General features: G+C 28.8%; 1 protein-coding gene across 1 annotated transcript in view; it reads left to right on the top strand.

The window, feature by feature from the left end:
* Window positions 1-21597, top strand: part of LOC123305907 — a 78275-nt gene extending 56678 nt beyond the window's left edge. The window contains exons 2-5 of the mRNA XM_044887745.1: window positions 13759-13909; window positions 15229-15372; window positions 19751-19993; window positions 21437-21597. Of these exons, the coding sequence (XP_044743680.1) occupies window positions 13759-13909; window positions 15229-15372; window positions 19751-19993; window positions 21437-21505 (607 nt within the window). The 3' untranslated portion in view covers window positions 21506-21597. The remainder of the gene's footprint in view (window positions 1-13758; window positions 13910-15228; window positions 15373-19750; window positions 19994-21436) is intronic.
* Window positions 21598-25043: the final 3446 nt, after the last annotated feature.

The following is a 25043-nucleotide window of genomic DNA, read 5'->3' as shown; positions in this document are numbered from 1 at the left end:
AATTAGCGGCAGCTATCGTTTTTAGTTTTTTTTATTTGATATAAATCTAAAAAATGTCTTTTTATTTACAATTTATTTTATTAGATCACGTACCAAAGGATAAAAGATATATTATTAAAGCCTATATGTGCTACAGTGATATTCACAAAATAAATACATCCCATAACTTTTGTACCAATTTTGTGATTCTTAAAGACAGGTTTTATAGTTCTCACTGTCTTCTGGCATCCAGTTAAAAACGGAGCCAATCTTCCATTATATAAATATATACTCATAATGAGGTTAGCATTTAACGATCGTATAGCGCAAATTAAGTGTGAATTGTGAATGTGGACAAAACGAAAGTGTTGCTGACCAGCAAAAAGAATAATATTACAGCTGCCCATCTACTGATAACCTGTTTCCCATACCACTATGAAAGTAGGTAATCTTCAAATTTTAAATGGATCCCCTTCCGAACTGTTACTTTTAAGAATACTTCTATTTTCTTATTGCCTTTTTTTTCTTTGGTGGAAGAGAAATTACACTGTTTGAGGAATGAAATTATAGAGAATTTATCGTGTTGTAGCTGTAGGAAGAATAAAGTTCCCAAAGGGTCATTTTCGTAAGTCTTAACTATTTATAATTTAAAAACAGCCTTTCCGACAAAACTCGTTCGAATTATAGTTCTCCACAAATTTATCATTGTGAAAGAAATTCCATTCAATCATTAAAATTTCGTGGGGTATGATTTAAACAGCAGTAAGCCCGCTAAATATACAACTAAGTTTTACACCGACTTCTCATAAATGAATTCCTCAATTCATTTGCAGGCTATTATTTTCACTTACTCTGGTACAAGATACAAATTTTTCGGAGATTTTTTCTAATGTGAATATTTTGCAAAGTGTAGATTTTCGAGAAGTGTTAGAACTCGAGACCATATATAGTACAGCTTTGTTTTATATATAACTTTTGTTGGATTTTGTACGTGCTAAACGGGAGTATTAAGTTAAAACAAAATTTGTATTATAATTAGAATGAGTAGTATCGTAATGTACAAATGTAAAATTATTCAAACAAACTTTGTGAATCGCAGGAAGCATAATTTATTGGGTTTTACCTATTTTTTTGGATAACTCTGTATACATGACATGTGTGTTATTTGAGTCGCAAGTACTTTGTCACATAATAAAATATTGTAAATTTTTATTTAATTTGCAGAGGTGTATTTAAAAAAAAATATTGTACACTGAAAGAAAATAAAAGTTGCAAGAAAATATGTTCTCGGCATTCATCTTAGTATAGCTTAATATCAAGTAAATTATTTCTTGTCTGAACAAGTATTAAGGTAGTGCGAGCACCAAGGCAATTTTAGAATTAGGGTTGCAATTATAATATAATGTAGTTACAATTATTGTTATTTTTGGAGTCGGTGTCAGCCAAGTTAATGTAGCAAACTGTTCTGTCACAGTTGTTTCCTTGGCTGACACCGACTCCAAAAATAACAATAATTGTAACTTCATTATATTATCGTTATCTTTCTTACTTTTTAGTGCATCTTAATTTTTTTGGAATAGTTTTTCTTTTAAAGCCGTTTTTTTTTTTTTTTAAATTTTTTTGAAGCCGAGTGTTCTAGGGTAACTTTCAATCCTTTGTTTTAAATCTTTTAATACATGGAAGCCTTTGAATTCATGTTCCCTTATGCCGGGTTTTCACTAAACGGACAAACAAAACACAAACACAAATTCGACTAATAACTTAACTGTTCGCAAACTTTTTGAAGACTTGCGTGTTTTGCGACAGTTGAATAATATTAATCAATTATGGGTTTTTAAAATTATTATTTTGGATTTGTTTCAGTTTTATTTTGTTTTTCGGGTTCTAGAAAAGCAAAACCACAACATAAAATCAACTGTCCCTTGAATGGAAAACCGCCTTTAGGTTTGCTAGGACTATAATCTAATACATGTTTTTATCGGTCTAGTTTATATTTTATGCAACCGGGTTTTTTGATTTATTAAATTTTTTTCTCCAAGAAATTGGAAATCGACCCTGATTTTGCGCAATATTAAAATATTGTATTACTATTTTTATCATAATAAATGTGAATATTATGATTCTATTTTACAGACATTTCACCATAAACACGGTGATTTTTTAAAAATATTCCACAAAAATATCTTTTGAAAACGAAAAAAAAATCAAAAAACACGAAGACATGTAATGTATATGCTTAATTTTAGGCGGATTGAAGATATTATTTTTTCAGCAGACTTTTGTTCTTCGAAAGTTCTCGCCAAAAAATTTTCAACCAACAAACTCTCAAAATAATAATGTTTGTTAGAAGTCAAATAGGTTTTGTATGTATTCAAATTTCCATTTTAACAGGTGGTAAAAATTTACTTTTTTACGGTTTTGGAAACAAATTTATTAACAAAAGTTGCATTTTGCCACAAAGATTAATAATAAGCTAAAAAATTATTCCATTAAAAAAACATGAGCTGATCTCTGTTTGATAATGAAGATAATATTTCTCTTAAAAATGAGCATATGCATTGTTCGTTAATAGATTATTCAATAAGTCGAAATATTAATGTGAAAACATTTTAAAAATCACCTTGTGTATCTCACATCACATATATTACTTCAGATTTCCATAAACTATTTGTAGTCTGCATTATATCCAGGGTCATATAAGTAACAGCACGGCTCAAAACCTTTCCAGGCAAACATTTTTATGAAAAATATTTGAAACTCAAAATATATTATGTCAAAAAAATGTATCGATTAAGATTGAAAAAAAACCATATATTAGGATAGACTTGAACCTCCTGAACATATCATGAAATATTTCAGGTACCTAAGCTCTCTGGGGTGCAAGATGGAGGTTCATAAAGTAAGAATCAAAAACCAAACTTACATTTTCTTTTTGTGCTTAACATATGTATTACTGAAATATACTGAAAATGAACTTTGATTAAATTTCCAACACGAATCATTAAATGAAAATTTTGTTTTCTTTTTGTTCATAACACAAAATATTATTTGAAACTTTTTTTTTCAACCGAAAATTTTTTACGAGCAAAGATCATTTTTAAAGTAATTTTTAACAAGCTGTCTAATTATGGCCAAAATTTTACCAGATTTGGTGACTAGTTAACGTTCTTCCAATTTGATTAACTATTTAAGCAAAAAATTGTTCACCGTTTCCATTCCATTGGCTATTCACAAATGAGGATTTCTATTTTAGTAGAGTGAAATTACGCCTTGTGTATGGATTAAAAGTTCGAGCAGTGAAACTTTGGGGTTTTTCTTTTCACATCAAAATAAGTATTTTTTGAAATTTTTTACTTTCCCGGAGTGGTGCAACATGTTTAAAAAACAAAATGGCGTCAAAAATGGAAATTTTTTCAGAAATTTTATCATTTTTATTTTATATTCGCAAAAGGGGACATCGGTGGATATCCAAATTTGGTAGGTTTGTAGTCAATGTTAAGAACTACTCCTCATAATTTTTTAGTGGGGTTTCGTCCCTTCCCCTCCCAGTTATATATATATGTATACATACATATGGTAAAACAGTTCATTTGAGTGTAACTTGAAAAATATTCGATTGATTTTAATGAAACTAATATCAATAGTAGGTTTTATTACTTACAACTTTCGGTTAAAATTTTAGCAAAATCCGTTAAATAGTTCGGCCAAAATTTCCAATTTAGGGAATTGTTTAAAATGGCTGCCATTTTATGCCATTTTGTCCTACGAGGTTAAATTTTTTTTTAAATTGTAGCATTTTTTATTATCTTTCGATTTTATAATAAGTGACTTACCCGTAAAATGACTCCTTGATCCATATTTTTCCGAAAAACGGAAAATTTAACACTTTCTGGAAATAGTTGTTTGGGGGGTGTATGGACTGGCTTTGGGGGGTGTTTTCTGAAAAATTTCCATTTTTGACGCCATTTTGTTTTTTAAACATGTTGCACCACTCCGGGAAAGTAAAAAATTTCAAAAAATACTTATTTTGATGAGAAAAGAAAAACCCCAAAGTTTCGCTGCTCGAACTTTTAATCCATATAACAGCCTTTTTTTGCTTAGATTTACTCCAGTATTTATAAAGTTTATCTTCTTTTTTTTTAAATTGTAGCATTTTTTATTATCTTTCGATTTTATAATAAGTGACTTACCGTAAAATGACTCCTTGATCCATATTTTTCCGAAAAACGGAAAATTTAACACTTTCTGGAAATAGTTGTTTGGGGGGTGTATGGACTGGCTTTGGGGGGTGTTTTCTGAAAAATTTCCATTTTTGACGCCATTTTGTTTTTTAAACATGTTGCACCACTCCGGGAAAGTAAAAAATTTCAAAAAATACTTATTTTGATGAGAAAAGAAAAACCCCAAAGTTTCGCTGCTCGAACTTTTAATCCATATAACAGCCTTTTTTTGCTTAGATTTACTCCAGTATTTATAAAGTTTATCTTCAAATAGCCAACGTTTTTTATAATGCCAAAGTCAAAATTAAGATCAGCACTAAGATTACTTGTTGAAAATTACTTAAGAATTTGGCTTTCGATTTCCACCGAGGTTTTTCAACTCACGAAAACAACTTTTAGGCAACAAAATTTTTATTTGGATTCATACACATCGGCATTAAAAAAAATCTATCATATCATCTTTCATAATCATTTCAAAGTCACACAAAAATATTCGAAAGCCTCGAGGAAATTGCTTGAGAGCTGTCTCGTTATTTGCGTGACACCGTGGATGGTGTCCGTTGTACCTGCAATACTGAGGCTGTAGCATCTATCTGTAATTACTCTGAGTAAGTAAATAAAAAAAATATTTAATTTAAAAGTTTTATAATTGTGTTTTTTTTTTTCAATATGATATTTACTGTGTATAGTTTTCGTCAGTTGAATAGTGTTTGGAACTCTTAATAATATAAATTTGATATTACCCCAATGGTATTTTTATAATTCCATATAATTTGTATACCTTCCAGTAATATAAAATTTCTTCGTAACAAAGAATGAAAGGTAACTGTATAATTTGTGGATTATTAACTTAAGAGTTTCATGGGCGACGTACAAACACTTATTGGGAATTGACTCCTATAGGTAAATTGTCTGATTTTTTTACTACAGTATAATACAGATCATTATTGATGTGGTCAATTGAGCTAATCAAGTTACAAACACTCAATAATAATAATAATATATGCCAAATATATATTAATAGAAATTGGGTTCGAGCAACAACAAAATTAAACATTGGTAAAGCAATATAACAGCGTGATATTATCGAACAAGCTCTTGTATAATAGGAAAAAATAAATCCAACCAACAGCAGCAATGCGGAGTGAGATGGGCTAGATTTTGATTGATCGAAAAAACTTTTTCGAAATTTTTGTGCATTCTATTTGCTAAACTATGCATCCTATAGAAAAAATTTAAATGGAAAAGTAAATGTATAGGAAATAATAGTCCGCGAGACAGCACCCTTTTTGATAAATGATCAATGCATACTTGAAATTGCACGAGTAGCTCCCTTTTGTCGAGTCTACCAAACTGTCTTTACGACTTTTTTCGAAAGCAATCCGTTTTCAAATGTTCATGATCGTAATATGCCGAATACATTAATTTTTCTTTCTTCATGAATACTTAGTTAGAATATTTTCAAGATAATTTAATAAGAGATTCGAAAATTTTTTTCCGGCAAAAATAATGCAACGATGAGTTTGTCTACCATCGCCAACATGTCGTACTTTAGCAATTTTGTTTTTCTATGCATATACTAGTTCACTTTGGCTGAATTATTTAGTAATTATTAAAGTTATCAAAAGTTATCAAGTATCGTCATATAGTGCACGGCGCATTCCTTGCTGTGTTGTGACAGATCTATAGCTTAAATGACGAGATTATGTTTTCTGATTGAATTTCAATTTTAAAACCAAAGACTACTGCGCAATAGTCTTCATTTCCTTTGCCCTCACTTATCCCTTCTGTTGTTCTCAATTTCATAGGTTTTAATTTTTGGTTTAGAACCCTAATTTTTTTTAAAATTGGTCCAGTAGTTTTTAAGTTTATATGTTACAAGCAAACAAATAATCAAATCCTTCCTATTTTAAATATTAGTAGAGTAATATAAGTTTTTTCTTTGATATTATATTTGCCAATGTTTTACAAATCAGGTGATTTCGCCGTTATAAAAACGCTTATAATAAACAGTAATTAAAATTGCGGTAAGTAATTTAGATCTTTTTGTGTAAAATCGAAAAAGGGCGTGACAGGTGTTAAATTTTGAAACATTTAAAGTTAAAAAAAAAGATTTTTGATATCACCTGATATTAATTATTTTATTGACAACTATAAGAGGCACATTTTATGGTACAGTAATCAATTTATATAATCAATATAGTTAATTGAAAGTTTTATACAAGTAAATACATATTTACATTTTACTGTAGGTACACGTTTAACTGTACACGCGTTAATAAAAAAAAGAAAAATCTAAGGAAGAAACAACGATTCAAGACTGTATGTTCTAGCAAATATTCCTCAAGTTATTAAAATATTCTACTGATCTTGAATTTGTTTGATCCTCAAAGTCCCTAAATATCAATTGAGACTTGCGCTAATGTATTAGAAAATTGTTTTAAATTAAAAATTGTCTCTTATTTTAAAAGAATAAAATAATCTGTTATGATTATAAAAAATATCAGAATGAATATTTTTTTTCGAAAAATAAAATAATTCAGCTTAAATGTTTTCAGCGAAAGAAACCATTAAAAGTTAGGTCTTAGATTTGTCTACGGCATACCTCTAGATAAAAAGCTTCCATTGACACACCGACCAAAGTGGTCAGAATGGTAGGATTGGAGAATTGCGCTTATTAGAAGACGGGAAGTGTTTCGACTATAAGTGATTTCATTAGTATATAGGTGATTCTATAGGAGAGTTATTTCAACCACGTCAGTGAGTAAAATTAGTCAAAACTACTTGTATCATTACTGATTTTGCTTTGGTATATAGTTTATTATTGCACGTATCTTCAACCAATCAAATTAGCCAAATTACTGTCTATAATAACAAATGATCTAGTTTTCTCAATAATTCAAAAATGTTCTTTTTCTCATATCCTAAAGAATTTTTACAACACTAGTATTTTTAGCCTATAATGGTTATCATAATAAATATCTATGTCGTATTAACAATCAATTAGCAATTTGCAGTTAAAAATCTTAGTATTCGACGGCTTACTTCACGATTTTGGCTTGTCTTGTTTGATAAGAATGCGTCTTTATGGTTTCTATGATGATGAAACAAAAATTTTCGAATTGAATTACTACAAATAATAAAAGATAAAGATTATTATCAGCTACACTCGTCAATGCTTTATTTTAGAAGAATGAAACTCACATCCAAAATTTTTATGATATGTGGTCAGAGAATAAATACACAAAATTTAAGAGCACATTCCTTTAGAACTTTTAAGGTCAACAAATCTCAACCACTTTTTTCCAAAACCTAGTTTTCTTAGGGTAAAGAACCTTAGAGATCGTGAAGGACCAAATTATTTTGATTTCGTGATTGTAGACATTTCATATTTACTTCTTTAACAATTGGGGTTTTATTATAAAACATTTTTTTTCATCATAAATTTTATTAAATTAGTTTTTGCTTAGAATGTTTGTCTTACCTGATGCATCTTTTTTCAACATCTTTTTTGACTTCATTGAAAACGTATTACTCTGAAATTTTTTTTAAATATTATATTTTTTTGTAATGTAAAACTATTTCTTGATTGGCCTAAATATTTGTTATTATTCGATATGTTGAAACATTTTTAACATTAATGAAATGAGAGAAATATGTTTTATTTCATTAGCGACATCAGAGATATATAAAATAAACCTAATCATGTCAATGAAAATATAGAAACTATTGACACAGGTATATTACACAGAGCGATCCATAGAATTGTTTTTGTCTTGGTAATGAAGTTAAAATATTATTTTCTTGAAATTAATTCAAAGTTTTGGTTTATATAGGACAACTTTATACAAAGTGTATCAAGACTACATAATTAACAAATGTTAAACTAATATTAGTTTTTTTTTTTTTTTCAACAGACTCTGTAGTTCTAACAACATATCTATTGACAATCTGTAAATAGCTATTGACATCGCGCATGAGTTTTGTTTCAGGCTGTTTCCATGGCAACAATTTAAAATTAATTACTTTCTTAATATAACTGTTTGGACGGACATATTAGTTTATGGTTTGCGTATATGGATTACGTTGAAAATTTAATATTATTTTTAACAAAGATTTCATAGATTTTAGTATGTTTATCGTAGTTAAATATCTGGAGATGTATAAAGAAACATGCGCTGTTCTTTTACCCAGTATACACATATTTTACCCAGTTTAACGTCACTGGCCTAGCTTGGAAAGTTAATGTAAGGTTCAGCTGTTCAGTTCAAGACTGTTTTGGAGTAAATAGCCTTTGTAGTAGTTTGGGAGTAGTTATATAATTATCATATATAGTGGTCATAATTTTTGTATTGCTTGTAACTTCATACTGCCATGTTCATCCGAGCAAAATAAAAAAATTTGAGACATTTGTACTAGCTATCTTTATCCATCCCTATTTAACAAAATTAAACTAGAGATGTTTAAAATTTGATTTTATAACAGAAATGGACATGGCGAAAATTTAAGAGTTCTTTTATTAACTTTCATCCAAAAATATAAATACTAAGATCTGACTACATTATTTCAACGAGTGTTTTGTAACGGATATTTTTTTAAAGAAAATAAACTTTAAAACGAAATTAATCTCATAAAAATGAAGTCAATTATTGTGAATGTGATTTTGTTTCTAAGAGTATCGTGGCCTGCTAAATTTTTCAAATTATTGAAGCTAATGGCTTTGTCGTGATAAACATCTATAATTGCTATTTTAATGAGAAAATTTTATTTGCCAAACTATTAAACTAAAATGGTGGGTGTAGGGAAAAAGAGTTTATATAAACTCTTATACTTTTATCACATGAGCATATCAGACAATACTTTTGTCTTGAACTTAGATTAATTATCTAAGTTAATTGATCTTTATGCACGCTGTACATAATAATTATAATAAACCATTAACACAATATCTACACCATTTTACTTGTGTCTTACACCTTTTAAATATAATATAAGCCCAAATAGCACAAACCTGATAAATATGTCATTAAACACATATAAAATGTAAATACATAAGTCATTTAAATAATGGTACGAACAAATTATTGTATTAAGTTGGCGTGTTGAAAACGAAAACAATATTTCAATTAATGATCGATGCGGTTTTTGAAAATATAAACGATAGGGTGCCATTCATTTTACGTTCAACTTCATTGAATTGAAATAATCTTTTGTATTAGAACACATATTATTCTTAGATATATAATATTATTTATTACAATGTTAATGTAGTAGAAGAAAGGGTGGCAAAATTGTATACGCACAACCTATTAGCTTTCCGATAGAAAGTTAGTATAACTAATAATTCTTGCACATCGAGAAAATAAAGTCACGAAGCTTGTAAATCTGTTTCGGAGACTTTATTAAAATTTTCAGTCCCATTTTATTACATTATTTCTTGGAATTAACTTACCATCATATCAGGAAAGCTGAAAAATGAAAATTTCTGATGAGATATTTCGTAAAGATTAAAATGCACTAATCTACAAATATTTTTATACCATCCATATATGTAAGATGCAAGGTTTACTAAGTTTAGTCCCAATTTTGTAACGCTTAAAAATGTTAATGCTATAAACAAAATTTATGGGAAAAATTGAAAGATTTATGAATTCACAGACCTATCAAATTCATTAAATTAGTAGTTGTCACTTTAGAATATAGAGGGGAATGTTAAAATTGAGATCCATTCAGTTCTCAGCTAGCAGTACCTAAGTGAAGAGAATGGCTGATAAAGATTCTTGGTAAGAATCTCTTTTTAGGACTGATTACTATGTTGATGAATCTAGGACTGATTACCATATCAGTGAGGATGCTTCAAAATCCAGTGGTTTTTTGAGTAGTTTACGATGTAGAATAAAGCCTGGATATTAGACTTTGACTAGATGCCTAGTTTGAATTTTCCTACTTTGGAATTTATAGGAAGGATATTTAGTATTTTATTTTAAATAGAATTTGTGTTTGTTTCCAGCTCATGCGAATATTGCTTTTGAACCTCTGGCTGTTGTAACGAGATTTGTGCTATACCTGACACATATATGTATGGTTTTAGGCAATGATTTTGAAGTCACATATTTGTGACAAAAAATCTAGCATTCGGCTGTAAGTTGTTTTATTAATGTGTAATCGGTAGACTTTTGGATACTGCAATTTTGCATGTAACTCTGAAACTTTGCATATAGTTTTCCGCAAATATAAAATAAAACTACACTTGATGTGATCTATTTTTTTCGTCGAAAATTAAAGTATATAGGTCTTTTTTCAAAAAGTACAATTTTAAAATCAAAATAAATTTTTTACGTCATGCTGTCTAACGTCATAGCATTTCGACTCGAATAAACCACCTTCCTATTTCATGATCGTCATGATGAAGTCACCTATATATGCAAAGCTACAATCTGGATTTTTTCAACAAATACGGCCCAAGGTCTATGATAATTGTAACGGCCTTAAAATTTCATTATAATATGTGCAGTAGTCCCACGCAGGGTCAGCGCAGTTGACTATTTATACATTATTTATCGAGTTTCTGGATGCTATTACAGACGGAATGGATCAGATTTTTATTTAGAAGAATCACATACATAAATTATTATTTTTATGATTATGAGAAGGAAATTTCGCATGTAGTCACGAAATATAAATAAAAAAATAATAAAACGTAAGGCGATATGATTATAGCTTTACTTTTTATATAGGTATATTTATATACGTTTTATTTTAATGAAATACTAAAATATGGTTTCTATTGTTTACGAAAACATCAAAAATTCATTCCAAAAGTTATCTTTTTTTTTTTGCTGTCACCAAATTAGCGACGAGTATCCTACACAATGACAGTAATTACGACTAGCTAATTCATACTGATGATGACTACTTGGTAGGCGAAATACGTATTTATATAATACAAAAAGTGACCTAGGAAATTGGGGCAAAAATCTGATTTTATTACAGTGAATTAACTTGAATTTATTGTTATTATTTTGAACTTTTAACAACTTCTCAAGTTTTTAAGTTACAAAATTCACATAAGGGCTCGATGATAGGATTCGCTGTAAGCTTCTTTTTACCTCTTAATCAAAAAGTGTCTTTTTTGAAATGTTCATGGTTTGAAATATTTGTACTAATTCAGCTATTTTTATGTAAATCAGCGCATTATAATCTTCTTCTCGAAGCCTTTGCTGTAGTCATTGCCAGTTTTGAAATCATTACTTTTGAGTTAACAGGTGCTGTTATAGATAAACTTGTCTTTTTTTCATCCACGAATATAGACTCCTTGTCATTTGTTATTGTCTTTTTGAAATTAAAATCTCGGCACAGTAGTCCGTCAGTTTTGTAAATAACGCTGAGCTCTTGTTTATCTTACTTCCAGTGTTTTTAAGTGTATTAGATGATTTGTTTAGATAAAAAAAAAGCTTTAAAATCTTGTATTCAAACCTCCGATATGTAAACATAAAAAGAAAAAAAGATAGAACTTTTATAGTGCGAACGTAGAAACGAAACCAACAAACAATCTTCAATACGTTATGATTAATATTTGAAAATGATTTTCCTTTAAGGTTAATGTCGTTCTAAAGAGTTCAAAAACAAATAGAAAATCAACTTGTATAGTATAATATTATAGACTTCGTTTTCATACGATATGTATATGCTCCTATTTGTTATTTGAACAATATTTTATAAAGCTTTTGATATAACAAACAGTTTTAAAAACCAAATAAATCAGTCAACTTCATTTAGTTTTTATTTACTGAACACAACAATAGTTTTATAGTTTGTGGTTTGCGTTCCTTATTAGATAAACTCGGTAACATTCGAAAAAATTACATAAAGATTGTGTTTGTTAGGAACTGTGATTTGCTTTCCATTTTGTGGAATTTTGATGTGTAGTTTTTTCTAGAATGAAAATACAAAAGAAAATTTTCTATATTTTAATAAAGTTGTAATTTAATTTAATATGTTATTTGAATTTGTAATATTTTAATTTTTGATGTGAATTATAAAATGATTTAATCGGTAAGTTATCGCAGATTAAAACCGCATTTCATTTTATTCCACGCATTGTCATTCCTCAGTACATTTAACCATTAGTATTTTTCAATTAGACAAATCTCTAACATGAATATGTGCCATGTGCAGAAAATGATCCATCATAATTATGTTCTTAAAAAATCAATAATAATTTTTTGGGTACCTACGGATGTGTAGTGAATCCTGTCCTTACTATAGAAATAAAAGTATCATTTAAATCGTTTTAGGAAGATTGTCATTTGGACATAGATAAAACAGACCGTTAGGCCAAATTGAAGCGTAATTTCTATGATTTTTTTCTGTAATTTTGAGGATTGATATAAGTTTGGTATAATGAAAAATGAAGTTTGAAATCGATTTATATAAAAATGTCGACTTTTTCGATTTTCATTATTCGACTATGTTTTTTTGCTTTGCTTATATAATTCGACGCACTATATAATAAATCTAATGATGAAAATATTTTTGATGACCGGCGGTAGGTACTACATGTTTCACAAGTGGGAAGTGAATAATCTACAGGTTGTTTAGTTAAGTTTGCAACATATAAAAAACTGTTTAATACAACTGGGAGTGATTTTATGAACCGTTTCCCTTGTTATCTGTTCAAATTGGTCAACATTTCTAAACGACAATTAACTTTCTATCGAAATTTCTCAATTTGTGGACACGCTATACATTCAATGTCAACAGTGAATAGCTTATTGTTAATATTTTTGAAAGCAGAGCTTTTTATAAAGAATAATTTTTTTTCGTAAACCTTATAACAAAAAAGTTTTCCATATGTTGCCAACTTAGCCAGACACCTTGTATACACATTAATATCTCGTTTTGTAGCTCTTCAATAAAAAAAAAAACTTGCAAAGTTTGCAGAGTTTGATGGAGTACTTCATATTCTGACATCAGATTAGACCTTGCTCTTTAGGTTTCTTGAATAGGAAATTTTGGGATCTAAATTGGCTATTAAAGAAGCACGAAGAACTAGGTCCAATCTAATGTTAGAATATGATGTCCCCCATCAAACTCTGCAATTTTGAAAAACAAACAAAACAAGAAGTTCATAAAAAAATCAAATATCTAAGTAATTCGTTCGAAAACCCACCTTTTTTTATTGTTTTAACCTAGCATATTATTTTTTCAATCAATTTGAATAAAAATATGATTTTTGAAATTGTTAGTCATATCAAGTTCTTAACCAGAGATACAGCTGGTATAATCTCCATTTATTTAAATGTTAAATATCCAGTTTTTAAAACTTATTATTTCATTAAAGGTTCGGAAAATCTACTGAAGAGGAATTAACATAGAATTAAGAATACAAAAATAAAGATCTTCATCAGATCTTCCTTTTTCAATTCAACTTCCTTCTTTCTCAGCCCCATTAAGCCCTATATAATTCACTCCTGTAATTATAACAATTATGTCAAAAAATTTCCAAAAGTCATATTTTGAAAAAACTTACAGTCAAATATTTTTTCTTTCTTTTCAGAATACGAGAGTCAAATGTTCGTGCACGGCTCGAACATTTGATGAAAAGCAATTTGGTGCGAATGTCAAATCGAAAATATATGCAAGAATTACAAGACAAAATCAGAGAAGATTTTATTAAAACAATGAATAAACGTATCAACAGACGTGTGGTAAGTTATCATAATTCATTTGTCGGACAAAATTATAAAAAGGGCTCAAGACACAACAATAATACAGTAAAAACAATAAAAGTTATAAAACATCCGAACCCTGAATTTTGATTAAAAAATAAAATTGTCCAAAATAAATCGTAAAATAAATCAAATATTTAAATTTTAATAAAAAAAAAAATCAACCAATAAGCCTCCTACATAGAAATCAATTTGCATGTTTATTGTCAAGGATTTCATTTTTTTTCCATTTATTGAAAGAAATTTATTACAACGAATAACGATTATTATTTATATTTAATACGCTTTTACTATTTTTATGATGAACTAAAATTAATTTGTCAGATTTTTGTTTATAAAAATGTTATATAATATAAAAATTTTGTTTCTAAACCTTATGCATTTTATAAGTTATATTGATTAATAAGTGCAGTTAAAGTATAAACAAATTTCTTATTCCAAATTTGTTTATTTCCACAATCATTCCTAATTATCTAACAAATTGAAGAAGAAATCGTAAAATAATAAACCCCAAGCAACCATGTCTCTAGTTTAGGAAAGATTTAGAAGTATTTTTACTAGATGTTTTCCTTTTTCGCTATTTCTTTAGAAGTAAGTTTTGTCTACTAAAATTTTCATAGTTTAATGCTCTCTACGGGACGCAATAAATTTACATCATATTTTACACAAAATTTTTGAAAAAAATGAAAATTTAAGCTTGTTTAATTTCTTTGGCGGAGTTACGGTTTATCAAAGTTAAAAAGAAAATATTTTGCAAAAAAAAAAGGCTGAAAAAGTTTTTTTTTTTCTTAGGCAAGATGTTTTTCTAATGTAGAAAAACTACAACAGTTTTGAGTAGGTAAATAATAATATGCGTATTTGTCAGCTTTGTTTTTGACCTTGGACCTAAGCCTCGTTTTCCCAAATCTGTTTCGGTTTCCTAAAATGAATTAAGTCTACAAGTATTAAGTTACCTCCTGTGAGTTTTTAGTCCTACTAGATGGGTTTTTAACCTTGAATTTGGGTTACTTAGGAAAAACTTATCATTCTAACTTTCTTCATCACAAAACGCTTCCTTTTTTATATCTTTGAAACGGGCCCCGCGAGGATATATTTATTTCAGTTTTACTGATTCAAGTACCCAGAAAACAAAAGGTTGAAAGTACTTCAACGGATGATTTTTCTGAGTGGGTCATTTAGAGTTGCTTTAGTTGTAATATGTGGAAAGACACCTATGAGACAAAATAAGAGGTACAAAATAGTCTAGATAACCTAAATTAAATGCAGCATTATAATCATGACTATTTTATTTGTTTCAGGCTAATGAAGTGGAACGTCAAAAACATCTAATATTAACAGGATTGATACCTTTTAGTGAAGCGCCTGCTGAACTTTGGCTTCATCCAGTATTAGTCATTGATAGATACACAAATGCTATAATTGCAGCGAATCGTGAACGAAAGGTAAATCTACAACATAATAAATACATTTTAGAGTAAATTGTATTACCGGGTAATAGAAATGGATGATCGCCACATTAAGTGCTAGGGCAAAATTTCGGATGACATGTGAATTGAATATTTTTTAATAGGTATAATTAATTTCAATATCTGCCTTGGTTATCGAAGTACCAAAAGCCGAATAATTAACGAAATTTTCAATTTTCGATATTTTGAAAGTTCCGCTATCGATATCGAAATTAGATATCGAAAAATTTTATTCTTACTTTTTGTCTTATATCGTCAAGTTATAATATAATTTATCATCCAAATTGGAAAAATATATTTTTAAGTTTGTGCCTCCACTACCGTGCTCATTCATTCTTAACTTGCTCGGTTTCCATAAGTTCGACCCTTGCCTTGCTTGGTTAAAACATCAATTTTCTCTATAAGCACAATTATGTAGGTACATTTTGAAATTATCAATTGCCCTAAAAGCAAATAACAAAATATTTGCATGATTATGAGCTTATGGTCTAACAGGAACTCATACATTTATATTGTCACGACACACGGCCATATATATTTTTATATTTTATAAACTCTATAATATATACGTATATATATGCTTATTGAAAATGAAATTTAAAGATCCTAACCCAAATTAAAAAGTTTTTATACGTATTTTCGGTTGTAGAATGGGGATAATGTATTTGTGCACTGTACAGGAACAAAACAAAGGGAAATGAAAATTTTATTGAATGTAAAAAAAGTTATCAAATCAAATACGCATATTTATTTATCATAACGTGTTACAAAATTATGAACCAAATATAAATCTTAAAGTGCCTGAATTTTTGTATTAATCTCAAAAACGACTAGTACGACACTTGATGTATTACTTAATGATTATTGTTCATGCATATGTTCTTCTTTTCGTTTCGATATCGAATATAATGAAACTTGCCATCATTAAGGCAATATGCTCTTATCACAGTATCATCAAAACCAATCAGATAATTCCTAAGAAAATCGCAGTCATAAACATACATGCATTAGGATTATCGAGCACAATCTCTTATGACTGTAAAATTCTCATGTCTGCTTGGCTTAAAAATTGCTACAGAATACATTAAATAAAGGAGCCAGCATTGCGCTGGTGGAGCGAATGGTATGGCGTGAACTTAACCGCGTAATGCGGTGTCATCTGGAACACTAACGCCATGCTATTTTAATGCAACTTGAGGGAGACTTTTCCTCATCCAAATTAAGCGACTATAAAATAAAATAATATTTGTTTAATAAAAGCTCGATTTGTAAAAGTCTTTTTGACTATTACAAGATGAGGTTTTTGAATTTGTGTCGTTTTTAATGTTACGAATAATAAAATTCTCATTTTATTTTAAAATAAAAATACTTTATTTCTATTTTAGAGGAAGTTTAAATGAAATGTATTAAACTAATAGTTTATAACATGCAATAAAATCTTTAAAATAATTGAATCATGCCCGTACACGAGAAAAGCATAGGTACGCATTATTCAAAAGCTCTCCTCATTTTAATATTACGTACAATTAAATGTAAACTGAATATAGTTTGAAAATGTCCAAAAATTCAATATGGTATTTTACACTTTACGGTGAAATATTTAGGTTTTCTATATTCATTCCATATTTTTAAGATGACATAATGTATTTTACTACGAATACAATTACAAAACCGATAATTTTATCTGAATAAATAATAGTAAATCATAGGTATTATTATTTAAAAATATAAAATTTTTTGTGGGTATTAATAAAACCTTAATAATAATCAACTATAGCAAGTTTGGCACTCTCCAATCGTGCTTCCTATTTAAATTGATAATCGAACACTACAAAAATAATACTCCATCCTTCCACTTTTTAATGACGTAACTAATACACAGAATTTTAGAAATATTAACTTGCTGTACGTGTTTTCCTGAGCATTATATTTTGTTTCTGTTGGTTTAGTTACCGAGAAATTCTGACCTCGTCTGTTCAATTATCATTATTTTACATATTCTACACATAGACCATCTACCCATGTATTACAATAACTTTATACATTACGTCTCCATCAAATTCGGTAGTTCTGATTTTTTGCAAACTTCTTTATGATGTTGGCCCAATGAATAATCCAAGTTTGTGACCTTGAGCACCGAACGCAAACGACTAGTTTTAGAAAGCATCTATTCAGGACGTTTTTCAAGTAGACTAAATTTGCTAAAATATGAGACTAGATGAATAGGCGCTGTAGATACAAAAGTTTCCGAGATAAAGCCTATCAAAGTTTTTAGGCTTAACTTTATACATCAGAGCTTACGTCAAATTTGGTTGTTCTGATTTTTAGCAGACTGGTTTATGATATTGGCCTAATGAATGATTCAAGTTTGTAACCTCAAGCGCCGAATGCAACTTTATTAAAAATCGAAAAAAAAAACCGTGAAATTTTCTGATTTTTATCAGATTTTGGCTATAATAACCCTAAGGCGCTAGTTTTCGAAGTGTTTCAATATGTTTTTAAAGTACACTAAATTTGCTGCAATATGATATTATTGCTATTATTGATAATACCAGTTTTGAAAATACCAAAATTTTCTCGGTTTTTTTCGATTTTTGACAAAGTTTTTTGCTTGAGAACTACCGCATTTGAAGTAAGCTATGATATATAAAGATACATCTACAGAGTCCATTCTAGTCTCATATTTTAGTGAATTTAGTCTACTTAAAAAACGCCCTGAAAAGGTATTATCAAAATAATCATTAAAAGTTATAATCACCAAAATCTGAAATTTTCACGGTTTTTTCAGAACTACCGGATTTGACGCAGACTTTTTTGTTCTTCAGACGACAAGGTTTCTGTATTAATGTTAAACATTAGATTTCCGTTAATTTCATATTTTGCGTTATACTGTATTATAGTACGTAAGTTGTAGTATTTTGGTGATTTATCATGATCGGTTAAGTAAAAATAAGAACCCAATTTTGAAATACACAGTATTTATATTGTGTTTACGTACAACAAAGATAATTGGAATTTAGTACTTTCATTTTTATAAATGCATATCCATTTCATATGAAAAAAAAACTTTAAACGAAATGAAATAATACAGAATTTATTCAAAATATCATTCTAATTTGTAAGTAATTATCGTTTAATTTCATTATTTCATGTTAGAAGTTTATTCATGGTTTAATCAAATTTCATTATCGAAAGTTTCTATTTGAATTAAAAACGTTGCGTTGCCGAATTGTAAACGCGAAAAACATTAAAAACTTAAGAAAAGTGTTTGTATACCTCAAAGTCGCAATTAGACAAGGTAGAAACATATCAAATCTTTTATTTAATATAAATAAATCGATAAAATACATTAACCTTCAAAACATGAAATTGTCTTCATGTATAGGTAAATACGATAGTAGGTAAATTACAAATTAAAAAGTTTGTCCAAAAGATAGATGAAATATCCGGCCTTGTATTAAGATATTCTCTAGGGATAATTTAAAAAAAAAATTAAATACTTTTTTCAATCATCCCTGAAATAAAACTAGTTTTTTCCTTATAAAATAAAGTTAATAATACACAGATACAATGATCATTTGATAAAAATTGAACCAAAAACAAAAAATTGAGCCAAAAAAATTCATGCGCAGTATGTTTTGAATAGAAATTTAAATGTAATTTCGGAAAGTGTAAAAACCAGATTTTCAATATGTACTTATGCAATTTTTATGTTTCGCAAAGTTTTTGGCCTAATAGCATTGTGTTTAATTGTTAATTGCTAAGAGAGCGCGCGAAAAACTACCCGAAAATAAGAATTTTCGGTTCTATACATGCTAGCAACCCCCCATGAAATTAGCATGAAATTTTTTGAATTTTTCTGTTAAATTTACTTTATTTCGAGTCGATTGCTGAAAATCCTATCTTTCTAGCAAGTATAAAACAGAAAATCGTTATTTTTGGGTGGTTTTTGCGCTCTCTTAACACGTGTTCACTTAGGTTTTGGGGATGGGTTTGCGGACTATTTGTAAGAGTTCGCTCATTCTCCTCCATATTTGATGTATTCATCGTGTAACGAAATGAGATACGGTGTAAAAAAACCAACCATTATGTAAATACATAATAAAACAAGTAACGACTCACTCATTGGCGTAGATCAAATGATATTGATACAAGTGTTCGAATTGTGGTGTTGTTAGCTGAATTATACAATGTGGAAGAAATCACTCATAGTGGAAACCAACTTACATTGCTTCTTACTCGCATTTTCTTTTCGCTCCATATTTAAACTTCTACAAATAATCACATATACAAATTTTGCTTTTTAGGACAAATAATATATAAATTAATTTTTTGTCTTCGTTTTTTTTTGCAGAAAAAAATACCAAATATTGTAATACCAGATCATGAGTACAATGACCCTGAACCAATTCCATCAACTGATTTAACCATAAGTGCAGGTCATCATTATAATCAAGAAAATAAAACATTACTATGTGATAATCATCGTATAACACAAGAAGGAGATGATATTGCAAACGGTTATACGTTTACGGACGAAGACTTCTATAAACTCTTCTATATGAATCCTCAAATAATTGCGATGAAAGATTTAGATGTAAGTAAATGGTGGAATTACCAGGGACAATATTTATACCTGGATATTATACGCTTTAAAATTTCTTGTAATTTCGCAGTATTAACGTTGCGAAGGTCTTTAAAAATAAAATAAAAATATTCTAGTGACATTTTTCTTTAGATGAATTTGGCGCAAGATGTAAGATATAAATACTGTAAAAATTACTGCTACATTTTCGATCTTCTTTCCTAAATCTCATTAATTCTTCACTCGAGAATCATTAAAAATAATAGTTTGGAGCACAATCAATTATATCCCACACGAAACTGAGCAAAAAATATTTCGAGTTTGATATGGAAACGAGGAAGCGTGCTTTTCAAAAAGAAAAAAATTTTGTTAAAGATTAGTAAAAGTAAAGATTCTTAGGAAATGAAATTATTTACTTCTTGTTATTATGTACTTAGTACATATGCATGCACATTTTTTATACTAATATAAATAGAAATATAATAACAAAATATAATCACCAATTCTAGGTAGTTGTATCTTCTATAATTTTGATGCTATGAATTAAATTTTTTATTTTGAAATCCTACGAACGATTCTTTTCCAGCAATATACATGATTTTTCAGCAAAGCTCGTCCATGAGATGTTTTTAAAAAAAGTAGCCATATTTTCCTATACAATGTCAAAGTAGCTGAAACAATATTCTTATTGGATCAATTTAAAACAAACTTTTTATTTGAGGAGATAATCCTGTACCAAAGCATAGTATCTATTTACAAAACAACAAAATAATAAGTATAGTCATGTAATTTGTTTTGAAATACAATAGAATATAATTTTTTAAATTTGTTTGTAGAAGTTACTTATTATTATGTTGTTTCATAAATAGATATTATACTTTAGTACAGGCCTATCTTATTACATAAAATAATCTCCCCAATTAAAAAAGTTTGTTTTAAATAGATTCAATAAGAATATTGTTTCAGCTACTTTGACATTGTATAGGTAAATATGGCTACTGCTTTTAAAAACGCTCCTAGGATGTGCTTTGCTGAAAAGCCCTGTATACACGCATAAGTGAGTCGTAGTGCACAATAAATCATAGAACATTGTAAAATGTATGCTGATTTAATTACAAACATTTACGTTCTTTGCTTTTGAATAACATTGACTTGTTTAACCGCAAATCATGAAATGTTTAACCGCATCAAAGTTTATTCAGTATTAGCATTTGTAGCGATCTATACAATTGGCTGTTTAATCATATAGGTCATATCAGTCAGCGTACATATGTCATGGTGTTCTAATTAACACATGATTTCTTGACACAAGACCTGTTCTGAAGGAAACTTTCAGCAATTTTTGCTTCATTGAAAAATTTTTGCCATATTTGCATTGAAAATAGAATAGAAAACGGAACGGATGACACCAGTAAAATTCTATATATCTGCCAGTAAAATTAATTTTTTTTCCAGACCATTGAAGAATTATACGACAAAGCTGAACAAATTCTAGGTCCATTGAAAGGATTAGCACCGCCTTAAAATTGTGTTTTAGTGGGACAAGTAATCGAGTTAAGTTTAAGAATACTATATACATAAACTAAGACGAAAATAATACATAATAAGCTCCGAGTTTGTGTTGATTTAGATAATTTATTTTGGATCCATATTTTTGCTTTTGTATTTTGATTTTTATGTAGAAGGAATAAGTTTATAATATTATAGAATAAACAAATAAAAAGCTAAAATATTACCCCAAAATTGCATCATTTTAATTTTTTTGAATTTTCAGGAATATGTAATAACATTCGAGAAAATTTTTGTTTGCTATGCAATGCATGTATACGTTAGCCGACACAAATCGAAAGGCCCCGATCGAAAAACCTCACTGATTATATCACTGCTGACACTTGTGTTATTTTCAAAATGCAATTTCCAAGGTATCGGTCAACGGGTGCCATGTTTTATTAAATATCGTGCAAATTGATTTTTCCATTTATTATTCGATGAATTTTATAATTTTATTTTTTTCAATAGGAGAGGTTGAAAATGAACGAAAATTAATGATTGATATTATATGCTATAAGTTCATGCAGTTTATTGGTCATTTCTGTATCATACTTATGTTTCTTAAATGTACAACTTTATGTAGCAGGTTCATGAGCCAGGACACCGTCTAACCAATTCGTATTGGTTATCAAAGAGCACGTTCATTTAACATAATATACAACCAAAAACTCTTCTTTTTTATGTGGTATTGCCGGGTAAAGCAAGTCATCAATAAAAGAGACGTTTTTAGATTTTTATCTGTTGTAAATGTGCTTTACTGTGGTAACCCGACTCTATGTAAATTATAATTTCACCCCGTTATCATTCTTAACCAATACATATTAATAATTTAATGTATACATTGACAAACCCATTTTTTTTTATACAGAACAATCCCATTCATCTATCTAGAATAATTATTTTGAAGTCATATAATTATTAGTTATAAAATATTTATACATATCACGCATCAGTAGTTTAGTGTGTTAATATGTTCAGATCGACAAGCTTTCATTCCCTATATCCTTTATTTTCTTCCTGTAAATGTCATAATAAATATCCAATATTGTATGATTTTGTAATTTTTCGCTTGATAAATATAAATAAATAAATCACAAAACCTACACTTCTATAAATTCGCTACGAAAATATAATAATAATTAAAATGCTTTAATAAAATACCGTTTTATATTTATTTTTATAAACGCAGCCGTATGTCTTACTTACTCCGTTAAAGATCGTAACTCGGACCGTCAATGAACTCTTGCAGGATGGATTTCTGTTTGAGAGCAGATAAATAGCACATAATATAAATAAGCCCTGAAATGATTAGAACAATGACTTTTAATACTTGTGCTTGTGAACCGATAGTCGAATTAATCGCCCGAGATTAATTTGAACACATAATCCGTAACTAATAGCTGTATAATGAAGCACTATTTTGTAAAAAACAGTGTATCATGTTCATGCTATATGATAGATATGTTCTTTTTTACTTTTGGATAAAAACTACTTACACAAAGTATAGGGAATGATGTAGTACCTAGAGTCATATGTACCTTCAGTTTCTCGATAGATATTTTCAATTTTTGGACAGTATTTGAATTAAAATAAGGGTATTTTACAAGAATGCATGTGAGTTGAATATTGACTAAACTGTGCATGTTAGAAAAACCAAATTCTTAAAAATGCCAGTTGCAACTATTGCTGGACGCATTTGCAATGTTTTAAGCATATGTTTTAAGCTGATACTGTCTAGAGTAAACTTAACGAATATATGTTAAAGATCACACCTTCACGTGAAGGTAATTCACGGTTCATTATATTGTCAGCTATAGTCAGGTGATATTGTACCATGGTTTGAATATATATCATATACCATGCCTGATTTAATCGTTTTTATCGACGTTGAGGAATAAAAGAGCTCTACTCAGCGATAATTTCCATTGTAATATTTTAATACATGGCTGCAAAAAACACAAGCATTTAAATTTCGATTCTAGGTAGGCACTACACCTTCCCCCAAATAGAAAATAACACTCCTCTTTTACTTACACTCGACGTGGAACCCATACAAAAAAAACAAACAAACAAGTAAAAACAAACAATTGACTGAGTTAATTGTTGAAATACCATAATTAGACAGTGTTGATTACGGAATCGTTTATTTTTTCACGTCATACCTGTAACACACACATGTCTGATATTCCCATATAATATACAATATTCGAACCTAATTTGCGCCCTCACGGGTAAACAGTGATGTTTTAGTTTTCGATAAAATGTTTCAAACAAAAGTTGTCTATTTTTTTATAAGGAACATTACATTTCTGACATTTTAATTTATCTCTTATGGTTAACAAGATGGGTCCTATGGATCCAAGTCCCAATTGACCTACGTTAGCTGATTTACGAACTCGACCTTACTTTTTACGTCTTAACCACGCTGTAAAAGTTTCCACTTGATATCTTTTTTGTTTTTGAGTTATCGTGTTAGCAGATGGAACAACAGACAGTTAGGCCGATAGACTGGCTGACAAAACACCAGAAATGGACTGATTATGTGATTTTATGTACACATCCACATTTATATTTATTAAAACATTGAAATTTCGAGTTCTTATGTGATGCACTGAGTTTTCTTGAATCGTAATCATTACTCAATTTAAGAGTTTATTATTACGAAAAAATAACTAATAAAAGAATTTTTACTATAAAAATAATATCTAACAACTGAAATAAGAATCATAGTGAGAGGAAGGAGTATGGCGTTGTTCAAAACCGCAACAATAATTTAAAGCTTCACTTTGAGACCAATTAATAATTAACAGTGTGTCCCAGAAAACTACAGATAGAAGAATGCCAACAATTCTACATTGATTAACCATCAAATAGTTTCTTCGTAGCTTTTGGATGGGATGTACCATTAACAAGATACGACTTCGTTAATTTTCAACAATTTCTTAACTTAGACTGCGGTGACTTGAGTGTCGATAAGTGTGACTGTATATCTGAATAGACTAGTTGTTGCATTTAAAAACGGATAACGGATAATCTTGAGAGTGGGAGACATTAATTATTTATGGATTATAATACTAAGAAATATCGTTAATTAAATTAGAAAAAAAAATATTTTATTGGACTTATTCAACTTTTTATATACAATTTTTTTTTATTACTTTTGTTACAATCTGATTATATTCTTAGTATTTCCTAATTAGAGCGGGGCTACTCGTATATATAAGTATAAGGTTTTATTGCCTTGAAAAGTAAAATACTATATAACGATCCTAGACCAAAAAATTTTCTGGAGTATTTTAAAACATCACTTTATTTAAACGGAGGTAAATGCTCAAAATATATGTAAAGTAGAACTTTTAAATATAACTTTATTTGAAGCTAATTCTTAACAAACAGTGCTGGATTTACACTAGGGGCAGTCGGGGCTAATGCCCAGGGCGGCAAATTTTCTAGGGCGGCAAAATTTTGAAAGTGAGAAAACATTTTCTATACAATATATAATTAACTAATT

The sequence above is a fragment of the Chrysoperla carnea genome, chromosome 1 (assembly GCF_905475395.1).
Source record: "Chrysoperla carnea chromosome 1, inChrCarn1.1, whole genome shotgun sequence".
Classification (NCBI taxonomy): Eukaryota; Metazoa; Arthropoda; class Insecta; order Neuroptera; family Chrysopidae; genus Chrysoperla; species Chrysoperla carnea.
This window is presented reverse-complemented; position numbering and strand designations above follow the sequence as displayed.